Source organism: Trachemys scripta, chromosome 1 (genome assembly GCF_013100865.1).
Source record: "Trachemys scripta elegans isolate TJP31775 chromosome 1, CAS_Tse_1.0, whole genome shotgun sequence".
In the NCBI taxonomy this organism is placed as follows: domain Eukaryota; kingdom Metazoa; phylum Chordata; order Testudines; family Emydidae; genus Trachemys; species Trachemys scripta.
In genome coordinates, this window is record NC_048298.1 from 343,994,637 (window position 1) to 344,007,123 (window position 12,487).

Sequence of the window (12,487 nt, forward strand, 5' to 3'; positions counted from 1 at the left end):
CATGGTACTACTACTCGGTGTGGGTTAGGTCTCAATTGGAGTTATGTGTCCAATTTTGCACACCAATTAACAGAAAGGATGTAGAGAACCTGGAAAAGATCCATAGGCAAGTAACAAATGTTATCGAAGGGATGGAATGTAAGCCAGACAGAGCCCTGAAATGCAAAGGAGGGTGTGATAGTGTCTATGCATTAACACACAGTTGGCTCCTGATGTCTCTACTCAGTTCTTGCTCCACGGGGAGTTTTGCCTCACTGGGGCCTGAGCAAAGCACGGGCCGTGGTCTCAGAATTTGGCCTTGTATTGCACATCAACTAACACCTTTCATCCTGAAGGATTCACTGTGCCACTGAAATGCACCACCTTGAGGCTGGAGTCCATCAGGCGGGATGCTCAGGGGTGCACAGAAAAGAGTGACATTTTAGCCAGTGATTCTTTAGTAAACTCAGCACTTACGGCAAGGGCCCTCGGGTGTGTCATGATTGTGCAGAGCAGAAAGGACCACAGCCTTACCCTCTATCCCACCACACAAACGTTGCATAGGGTTTGTCGATCAGGTGAACTCCTCATCAAGAGATGGGTACCTGTGAATTCTGAGATGGAAGTGTCCTCCTTAGGTATCCTCCTCAGGTATCCGTGACCCATAGCTCTCTAAACCCAATATTTACAGCATCTTCCAATTCCAAGAGCCAACAAACTGTGTGCACAGTTTATAATATAGCTCTGTTTAATCCCAGTGGGGTTCGCTCAACCTCTAGAGAAGAAAGGAGGATCTGCATGTAAACAGGCTGTAGACAAGCAACTATCTACTTCTGTGCTAATTATCCAACTTTAGGAGTAAACAGTAATTAAGAAACCTTCCCAAAAGGAGATAAGAACTCTTGGGCTCTGTGCTGAGTCAGAGAGGAATTGGCTGCTCTGTACGTTTGTGTGTATGTATTTAAAAATTATAATTGATGAGAAAGAAAATTAGAAATAATGCCTAATTTTCAGGATAGATGGGTAGATAGTAGACAGAGAGATCTGGAGAAACTTGACAAAGAGGAGACACAAGCACTTACAGGAAACACATGGGGCTGTAGCTAAGGGATCAGAGATCAGTACTTCTCATCAGTAACTATCATCATACTGTGTAGCACCTTTCATTGATGGATCTTCAAAACACCTAGCAAAGGAAAGACACTATGAACCATCTGCATTTCATTGATCAGTACACTGATGCATGTGGAGACCAAGGTCACACTGAGAATGACTGACAGAAGCCAAGTTTCCTGACTTCCCTTCCATAACCATGGTCTCTGTGTCCGTAAGTGACCACATGACAACAGGGAAATGGAAACATGGTCTTGCGGGGCCTGGTCACTGTGGGGGAGGGTGACAGAGTTCCCTGGGGTGCAACCTGGAATTGGGGACAGCCGAGCCCTNCAGCCAGTTCCCCCCAGCTCTCCAGCCTAGCACCCAAGAGCTGTACCGTCTTGCCCTGGCCAAAAGCCTGACAAGTATAAGTTTATTTCCCAATCTGCCGCTCCCTCAATGTGGTGAGGACAATACATCAGCCTGAGCAGATTTCCCTTTTACGTTTCAAACAACATCCTGTAGTAAGTAAAACAATATAAAACAGATTTATTAATTACAGAACGATTGATTGTTTACGTGATTATCAGTAATAGTGTAAAGAACAATGTTGAAATCTGAAAAATAAAAAATATCACAATTCAAGTTCTATACACTAGACAGGCTTTGAATCAAACAGTGTGTCACCCTGTTGGTACAAACAATCCACTAATCTTCCATAGACAGGCCAGAAATCCCTTCAGCCTGGGGCCACAGCCCCAGTTCAGTTCCAGGTTCTAAGGTCTTTCATGTTCCGTTGTTTGGGGAGTGAGGCCAAGTGCTGTGTCGCTTCCACATTTTATAGCTTCTGCCGTGTAGAGGGAGCTTCATTTTTCCAAGCAAAAGCCCGCAGCACAATTAGTGGAAATGTACAGGCACAATATGGAGTCCAGTGAACAGGAGCTGGTCACATGCCCTTGTATGCTTTCAGAACATTAGGTACAAAAATTTTATATGTATACAAATACATCACATATTTTATATACTTTATAAAAACTAACATCATAGTCAGATCACCATGGTAAATATGGGGGCAACTGGGTGTTGCTTTGGGGCACAGAATGTCACACCTCTCCCCTTACTTTACTGCAGGAGTGTTAGTCACTGGCTGATGCAGAAGCAGTGTGTTCAAGGCCCTCTTTATTTTTTGACCATACAACTTCCAAGTGTTACAAACATTCTAGTGTTATTCACAGATGTTCCTCAAAACTTTTATGTATCTTTCAACACTTTGTAGATGAGCCTCATGATCTCAAAATTCAGCAAGTGTGCTTTCTGTGTAGTATTGTTAACCATTGTGTTTTTCCATCTAGTTGTAACTCAATACATATATTCATCAACACCATGAGGTGTTGTGCCTCCAGACAGCACACCAGGTATATTATAATTTCCCTACTGTGACAAGCTTTTAGCCTGTGAACAGGTGTTCTCTGAGAAGCAATAGTCATGTATGGATTCTTGTTAATTACTTCTAGTATGTCCAAAAGCTTTCTCTCAAAATCATGCCTGTTTCACCTTTTCATAGGTTTACCATCAGTGCTAATTTTTTTTGTCATAAGATATACCATTAGCAACTAATTTTCCATCATGATATTTAACAATACCATCAAATCTTTTCCATTCTCTATGCATCCGAAGAAGTGGGCTGTAGTCCACGAAAGCTTATGCTCTAATAAATTTGTTAGTCTCTAAGGTGCCACAAGTACTCCTGTTCTTCTTTTTATCAAATCTTTTATTACAGCTAGGCGTTTCCAAGTATAATTATTACACCACGCCTTCTGCTTCGACAGTGTGATGAGGGCTAGACAACATGGAAAGTGCTCTTACATTCTAAACTCATCAGGCTTTCCCTGTGATCCCCACTCATAACACTTTTCCTAGAGGGTTGTGATGGTGATCTGTGCTCTCTGGGCAAAGCGTTGTGCCTTCTCCCAGCAAATCATACCTGGCCCCTTTCTGTGTCTTACCAGCCCAGAGAATTTCCTCCTCCCCTCTGTCAGGTGGGTCATTAGCATTTTCACAGACAACTATTTATTCAGTCAGATCTACATCCTCTCTTAAAGCTGGAGGGAGAGGTAGATACGCTGGAGGGTAGGGATATGGTCCAGAGTGACCTAGACAAATTGGAGGATTGGGCCAAAAGAAATCTGTTGAGGTTCAACAAGGACAAGTGCAGAGTCCTGCAATTAGGATGGAAGAATCCCAGGCACTGCTACAGGCTGGGGACCAACTGGCTAAGCAGTATTTCTGCAGAAAAGGACCTGGGGATTACAGTGGACGAGAAGTGCTATATGAATCAGCAGTGAGCCCTTGTTACCGAGAAGGCTAACAGCATATTGGTCTGTATTAATAGGAGCATTGCCAGAAAATCGAGGGAAGNGTGACAGAGTTCCCTGGGGTGCAACCTGGAATTGGGGACAGCCGAGCCCTCTGACATGCCAGTCTGGGCCCCCTCACACTGTGAGGCTGTGACAAGCTGCAATACTCTCATGTCTTGTGTTTACACAGCTATACAAAGACAGGGACACACATTGTTCCAGTTCCATGAATGATTTCAGATGCCATCCATGAAACAACAATAGAGAGGCTCCTGCCAGTTCGCCTCAGCTCTCCAGCCTAGGACCCAAGAGCTGTACCATGTTACCCTGGCCAAAAGCCTGCCCAGTATCAGTTTATTTCCCAGTCTGCCCCTCCCTCAATGTGGAGAGGACAATACAACAGCCTAAGGGACGTGATTCAGACCCGGGTCTGGGTTTGCAGTGGGATAACAAGTCTGGCTCAAACCAGGCAGGTACTGAAGTCCCAGGCTGCCAGGGCAGGAAAGCAGGAGCAGAAGTAGTCTTGGCACATTGGGTGGTAGCTCCCAAGGGGGGTTCTGTGATCCAACCCATCCCAGTTATTATACCACGGCTTGTGTTAGAAAAGTTTGGTTTGTTCAATATCCGTTGTGTCTTTCAACTCCTTCCTAAACCTTAACATGTATTTAACTGCTGGTTTTCCTTTCCTTTCCCCACAGTGTCTCCTTCAGTAGGGATCTCAGTCTAAGGCCTGGTCTACACTGGTCGGTTATTTTGGAATTAGCCGAGTTTATTTGAAAAAAAAAAAAAGATTCTGTCCACACGACCAAACCTTTTTTTTCCATTTCAAGGGCTCTTTAATCTGATTTCTGTACTCCGCCTTGGCAAGTGGAGTAGCGCTTAAATCGAGATCGCAATCCCGGGTTAAAGGTATTGTGTACTCAATTCGACATTATTGGCCTCCGGGAGCTATCCCAGAATATTCCCTTGTGACCGCTCTGGACAACACTCTCAACTCCGATGCACTAGCCAGGTGGGAAGGAAAAGCCCCGGGAACTTTTGAATTTCATTTCCTGTTTGCTCACCATCAGTAGAGGTGACCATCAGCACAGTCCACCATCACAGGTGACCATGCAGAGTCCACCATCACAAGAGATCACTTGCAATAGCCATGTACGGCTTCTTGTTGATTACTCCTAGCATGTACAAAAGCTTTCTCCCAAAATCATGCCTGTTTCACCTTTTCATAGGTTTACCATCAGAACCAAATGTTTTTGTCATAAGATTTGCCATTAGCAACTAACTTTGCATTATGAGATTTAACAATGACATGAAATCTTTTATCACAGGTAGGCATTTCCAAGTATTGTTATTGTGATGGTGCCACCCATAAGGCTTTATGGAAATATGATTTTATAGGACTAGGACGTGTTTTATACATATGCCTTGTAATATATCTCTGTAAAGGTCATGATCTAGTGAATCTATTGATCTTATTTGTATGCAGGTATCATTTTTGTATCGACTATTGGCTGCATACTCGTTTAATTCTAAGTAGGCTGTATTGAAGTAGTTGGTCAGCGTCCTAAGAAAAGACTATTCTCAGTAAGTGCCCCATCAAGAAACACTTAAGCCAACAAGGAACTTGGTGACACCAATCCACATCTGGGCTTTCCCAGGAATGTGGCTTGGCTAGTAAGGAACTCAGTCATGCATACACATGTGACTTGCCCAGGTGACTCCAGAACTCCATCTTGGAGCTGGACTTTGCATACAAGAGAGGAGGGAGTCTCCACCCACAAGAGGAAGTCTATTTAAGCCAAGGGGAGACCCCCTCCATTTGTCTTCAACTGGCTAAAGAGAGAGCCTCACCACCCACAAAGATACCTGAAAGAGACTGGAACAAAGGATAGTGACTGCAAGGGGTGGGAGTGATTGCTGGATCCAGGCTAAAAGGAAATCAATCTGTAAAAGGGAGCATTCTGGAACTGGTGGGGCTCTTATCTATATTCAGTTTGATTAGACATAGGTTTGCGTGTTTTATTTTGTTTTGCTTGGTGACTTACTTTGTTTTGTCTGTTACTACTTGAAACCACTTAAATCCTACTTTCTGTATTTAATAAAATCACTTTTTACTTATTAATTAATCCAGAGTATGTGTTAATACCTGGGTTGGCAAAGAGCTTTGTATATCTCTCTATCCGTGTTATAGAGGGCGAACAATTTATGAGTTTACCCTGTATATGCCTTATACAGGGTAAAATGGATTAATTTGCGTTTAGATTTCATTGGGAGTTGGGCATCTCAGTGTTGAAGACAAGAACACTGGAGATCACTCAGTTCTGGATTTGCAGATGAGCCCCAGCATGGTCTGAATGGGAGGTACTGGATCTCATCGCATGCTGGGGAGACGAGTCTGTTATGGCAGAACTATGTTCCAAAAAATGGAACCCAAATATGTCCACTAAAGTCTCCAGGGCCATGATGGAAAGAGGCTACTCCAGGGACACAGAGCAGTGTCGTACAAAAATCAAGGCGCTCAGGCAAGTGTACCAAAAAGCCAGGGAGGCAAACGGGTGCTCTGGGTCACAGCCCCATACATTCCGCTTCTACCATGAGCTGCATGCAATTATGGGGGGTGATGCCACCACTACCTCACCACTGTCTGTGGACTACTGCAAGGGGTGAGTTGAGAAGTGGAGTGGAGAAGGAACTTCTGGTGAGATATAGCCTGATTGGAGCCAAGCGGTGGGTGGCGGGGGAGGGAACCCAGCCGCGCTGAGCTGTTCGTGTTTAGTTTAAAGGGCTCATCCCTGCTCACAGCCTCATCGGAGCCACGTGATGGGTGCGCACTATGTGTGTGTGTGTTCTGTGAAACGATCATCCCAGAGAGTCTGCAGGCCCTCCTTTTATATGGCAAGCCCACCAGGCATTGCTTGCTATGGGAAAGGGGGCCCAGCAGTTTGAAAGCATTGAAATGAATGTAGAAGAAGCAGAACCCTGCATGCCCCTTGGCCGCCTGCAAGCTGAATTCTGTTGCCCGGCTGTGTGTGATTTCTCTCAGACCAGAGTTCCTGAAGATGGGAGCGTCATGCTCTTTTCCTGGCCAACCCACGTTGATGACGGTGAAACATCCCTTGTGATCCACCAGTGCTTTCAGCACCACGGAAAAGTACCCCTTACAGTTTATGTCCTGGCCGCCCCCGTGTGCTGGGGCCAAGATAGGGATATGGGTTCCGTCTATAGCCCTGCCACAGTTAGGATAACCCCAGCGCATTAAAGCCATCCACAGTGGTCTGCACATTTCCCAGAGCCACTGCCCTTGATAGGAGCTGGTCAATGATTGCGTTGGCTACTTGCAGCGCAGCAGCCCCTACAGTAGATTTGCCCACTCCAAACTGATTCCTGACTGACCGGTAGCTGTCGGGCGTTGCAAGCTTCCACAATGCTATGGCCATTTGCTTCTCAATTGTGAGGGCTGCTCTCATTTTGGTGTCTTTGCACTTCAGGGCAGGGGACAGCAAGTCACAAAGTTCCATGAAAGTGGCCCTAGGCATCTGAAAGTTTTGCAGCCACTGGGAATCATCCCAGATCTGCAACACTATGCGGTCCCACCAGTCTGTGCTTGTTTCCTGGGCCCATAATCAGCATTCCACAGCATGAAACTGGCCAAACGTCACCATGATCTCCCAGTCACCACATGCCATGCTTCTAGGAATGTCTGTGTCCATGTCCTCCTCGGTATAGTAATCGTACTTTTGTCACTTCCTTGCCCAGTTTTGCAGGTACTGCACATACTGGTGGATAATGCGCAAGGTATTTAGAGTGGTCAAAACTGCAGTGGAGATCTGAGCGGGCTCCATGCTTGCTATGGTGCCTGCATGGGTAATCCTGGAAAAAGGGTGCGAAACGTAAGGGAGCTGTTCGGATCAAGATGGCCAATAAAGGCAGTACATGGTTGTCTTCTGTAGCTTTCACGGAGGCGGGAAGCTCGCTGGAGCTGCAAGAGCAGGACAGAAGAGTTTGCGGCAGAAGCTTTGCGGCTCATTTCACGGTGGCAGAAAAATGGTGGGGAATCATTGCCTTCTATAGCTTCCATGGGAGCCCAGGACAGACAACATGGAGAAATTAGGTAGTGATGCAAGAGCGGGAGAACAGAGTTTGTGGCGGAAGCTGTGCTTCTTGTTTCACGGTAGCTGAAAAAAGGCGGGAAATGGTTAGATAAAAGAGTAGATAGAAAGACGAGAGGACATTCGAGGTGGATCCATAGTACCAGGAGACTGGCGGGGCACTGTACTGCACCATCTCCTGGCAGTATGGTGTCTGCTGTAGCTTTCATGGAGGGAGGAGCGAGTGACGACACACACCCAGAAACACCCGCGAGAATGGTTTTGCCCCATCTTGCACTGAGAGCTTAACCCAGAATTCCAATGGGCAGCGGGGACTGCAGGAACTGTGGGATAGCTGCCCACAGTGCATCGCTCTCACATTCAATGCTAGCCTCGGTACTGTGGACGCACTCTATGGAATTCACGTGCTTTAGTGAGGACACATAGCACAGAATGTATAAAATTGCTTCCAAAAATTTGAATAGAATAAGTTTGAATTAATTTCGTACTATAGACGTACCCTAAGATCATCTTTGGGTTCTTGGTTTGCCAGTGTCCAGTGAGATACAGATGTAAGCAGACTTCCCGTGCTGGCTAGGCCCCTCTGGAGCTGCTTCAAAACCCAGGGTATGGCCATGCAAAAAATCCATCCCTTCTTCACCTTGGTCACTGACTACTGTGGAGCAAGAGTACCAAATACACTCTTTAGATTTTGAATATGTAAGTCCCAAGTGTTGCAAAACTGTTATTATAGTGTTACCCACAGGTGTTCTTTTAAACTTCTGTGTAACTTTTAATGCTGTGTAGATCAGCCCTCTTTGTATCTGTGCACATTGTTAACCATTCTGCTTTTCTAACTGGGGATATCTCAATAGAGATATTCATCAATGCCATGAGACACTGTTCCTCAGTTTCCAATTCCATACAGCAGACCATGTTTATCATAGTTTCCCTGCTGTGATAAGCTTTGAGCCTGTTTACTGGTATTAGCTGAGAAGCAGTATCCCCTAGGGATTCTTGTTTACTACTCCTAGAGTTAGACCTGCAATAGAGGCTACCTATGGGATGGGGAGCAAGCAGACTACGGACACAGTGTTGGTATATAATACTCTAAATGCTCTTTATTGATGACAAAACAAACCTTACTCACACCACATTCACACCCCAAACCTGCTATTCCAGAGTCCAAAGGTCTGAATGGTCCTGATGGCCAGTCGAGATTCCCTCCAATCATAACTTCATAAGATATGGAGACCTGGCGAAAACCACATCTCTATCCACATGGGGCTCTGGATCAGTAAATGACTCTGATTTGTGGAAATCATAGACAACCATTTATAGTCCATTCCGTCGCGTCATCGGTTCTTTGCCTTTGTTTCCTAGGACTTTTACACACACAATTGCAAAGAGACAATCCTGGGAGGGCTGCCAGGGTCCAAGGGGTGCCATTTCCTCCAATTCTTACACTATTTTATAACAGTCCCGCTGGTGTTGTTTCCTTTTCTGCGTCAATGACCTATAACTTATTTAATGGATATATATATATATATATCTATATCACAATATATATAGTGGACTTTTTCCATGGGCATAACCCTCGGTTGGGAAGCAGTATCAGTGAGGGCTAGCCAACATGCAAAGTGCCCTTACATCCTTACCTCTTGTCATAAACAGATAATTTAGGGTTAATGCCTCTTTTACCTCTAAAGGGTTAAGAAGTTCACCTAGCCTAGCTGACACCTGACCAGAGGAACCAATGGGAGGACAAGATGGTTCAAAGGGAAGGAGGGAAGTTCCCTTTGTCTGTCAGTTTTCACTTTGGACCAGAGTGGGAAAGCTCCAGAATTCAGCCTCTTATTAAGTAGTGAGTATTAGTGAAGGAAATAAATAGGTTTATGTTTATTTCTTTGTAACCTGTCTTGTGCAATTAGAAGAATAGTCAAATTGGGTATTTTGGTATTTTTTGTGTAAGTTTTTGCCCAGGGGAGCATCCTTTGTGTTTGGAATCTGTTGTCTGTGAGAGTAGTTGGTATGCTAATCTCTCCCAGAGGGTTTTCTTTTACCTTTCTTTTCTTTAATTAAAAGCCTTTTTAATAACGTGATTGATTTTTCCTTGTTTTTACATCCAAGGGGTTAGATCTGGATCCACCAGCAGTTGGTGGGAGAAAGAAGGGGGGATGGTTAATTTCTCATTGCTTTAAGATCCAATGGGTTTGGATCTGTGTTCATCAGGGAATTGGTGAAGAGTCTCTCAAGGCTACCCAGGGAAGGGAATTAGTGCTTGATAGTGGTGGCAGCCAGACCAGATCTAAGCTGTTAATTGAGCTTAGAGCATCTCATGCAGGTCCCCTACATCTGTACCCTAAAGTTCAGAGTGGGGAAGGAACCTTGACACCTCTTCAGACCCTTGAATACCAAGTACTCAATGATGACCTTGAACTGAGATCCCTACTGAAGGGGACACTGAGGGGTAAGGAAAACCAGTAACTAAACATATGTAAGGTTCAGGAAGTAGTTGAAAGCTAAAATGCATTTTCAACCATATATATAGTGATTTATATATCCATTTAATATGTTATAGGTCACTGAGGCGTGGTATAAATGATGCATGCTTGAAATGAAGCCACTCAGTGTAATATACATAGAACGACTCCCCAGATCATCACATTGACACAGCACAGTAAGGACAAGGAAGGGTTTGATCTGCGTCTGTCTGTCCAGTAAGTGTGTGACGAATTGGGACTATTCTTAATGTTTCCTCTGAATATTGTAGGGGTGGCTCAGTTTCCCCTATGCATTTCTTAAGTCTCTAGGTAGTGGGATAAAGGCCAGTGTGCATAAATGGCCGACACTCAGTCTTCTGGCAACTAATGGCTGGGGCCCTTCCCCGCTTGCAAGGTGATAGCTAAAGGTGTTGTAGAACAAAGGAATGGGGTGACCTCCTGTCCTTGAAAGGAACAAAGGAGAGGAGAAGGGGCAGGAGGGGAAGTCAGTTTGGAGCTGGCTGGGGACGTGGACTGGGCACAAACGTGGGTGTCCGTCTGGCTCACTGGCCCCCAAAATGGACTCGGCTGAGGGGTCCTATTCTCTGTACCTACAAGCTCTGTTTTAGACCGTGTTCCTGTCGTCTAAATAAACCTTCTGTTTTACTGGCTGGCTGAGAGTCATGGTGAATCGCAGGAAGCCAGGGGTGCAGGGGCTTGTCTCCCCCAATGATCCATAACAAAGACTTTGAGAGAAGAGGCCCCAGCACCATGGACCAGCCAGCTCTGCACAGAGCTCAATCTAAGAGCAAGAGCACAAGGAGAAAATATTTAGGTCCCTTTATGAGTAAGGAGCTGGAGCAGCCTGTCCCGGATCTGTTTGGTCCTCACCCCGTAAATGATGGGGTGTAGCACAGGGGGCACCAGTTGGTACACACTGGTAATGAGAATAAGGAAATGTCGTGGCACATTGTGGCCAAACCGCTGAATGAGGGAGGAGAAAAAATCTGGGATGTACAAAGCTGAGATGGCACAAAGATGAGAGATGCAGGTCCCAAAAGTTTTGAGCCGGGCATCCTTTGTGGGGAGGCGGAAGATGGCCCGGAGGATCAGAGTATAGGACATGGTGATAAAAAACACATCCATTCCGATCACAGAGAGAAGATCAAACAAGCCATAGTAACTACTGATGCGGATGTCAGCACAGGCCAGCTTCACCACAGCCATATGCCCACAATAGAAGTGGGGGATGATGTTGGTTCTGCAATATGGCCATTGCCTCGCCAGGAAGGGATAGGGTAATGTGAGTATGCCACTGCGCAGCACCACAGCCAGGCCTATCTTGGCCACAACAGAGTTTGTCAGGGTGGTGGAATATCTCAGAGGATTGCAGATGGCCACATAGCGATCAAAAGCCATGGCCACGAGGATTCCAGACTCCATCCCTGAGAAGGAGAGTACGAAGTACATCTGGGTGAGGCAGGCACTGAAACTGATCTCCCTCAAATTAAACCAGAAGATGCACAGCATTTTGGGTACAGTGGATGTGGACATGACCAGGTCAGTGATGGCCAGCATGCAGAGGAAATAGAACATGGGTCCCTGGAGGCTTGGCTCCCTCTTCACGATGAACAGGATGGTGAAGTTCCCCAAGACGGCTATGAAGTACATAGCACAGAAGGGAATGGAGATCCAGATATGGGCTGCCTCTAGGCCAGGAATGCCAAGTAGGATGAAGGTGGAGGGGTTGGTGAAGTCGGTTGTGTTAGAATCTGACATGGCGTAGGAGAGAAAGTGTCCAACTCTGAGACATAGGAGTGTCTCCTGCATGTACCGTGTGTTTCCCTGACTTTCTGTGTGTTCCCAGGGTCTCGGGTGATGGTCACAGTAGAAATGCCTGAATGGAGAAACAACATTAATATGAGACACTGCATGCAGTAGTGGAGGCTGTTCTCATCGGAGAAGCAGATAGATCACTCTTCACACATGGAAAAATTACATTTTCATTATTCAGAGAAAATAACTATGAACAATGACCCTACTAAATGCAATTCGATAATTTTATTCTGCTACCTGCGTTAATAATTCCTGCACCTTATGTTGGGGGAAACTTAAGAGGCACCATCAGGAAACACACGTGTGGATAGTGTTTATCCCTCATTGTTTCTTAATGTAATGAGAGACAAGATAAGGAGTCCAATCTTAAGGGAATTTCCTATTCATCCAGTTCAAAATCAGAGAGGGGAAAAAAACAAATTTTTGCCAAGACATGTGCTCAGAGAGACATCCCAACTAGAATATATCTCAGGGAAAAGAACTGAGCACCATTGATAGCAGCTCAAGAGAAACACCTGCTCATTCGCAGCAGTGGACAAAACAAAACAATGTTCAGATCCCTAAGATATGGGATGGAGCATAACATGTTTTGGATATTTGGTCAGTTTTGGTCTCACAGTCTCTATTAAGCATACAAGAGTCTGGGACT

The 12,487-nt window shown here is 45.4% G+C and overlaps 1 protein-coding gene across 1 annotated transcript; it reads right to left on the reverse strand.

Annotated features, from left to right (window-relative positions):
* Positions 1–10,833: 10,833 nt before the first annotated feature.
* Positions 10,834–11,781, reverse strand: LOC117873201 (olfactory receptor 52E4-like). The gene has a single exon (XM_034762304.1). The coding sequence runs from the start codon at positions 11,779–11,781 to the stop codon at positions 10,834–10,836; it is 948 nt and encodes a 315-aa protein (XP_034618195.1).
* Between the last annotated feature and the right edge of the window lie 706 nt (positions 11,782–12,487).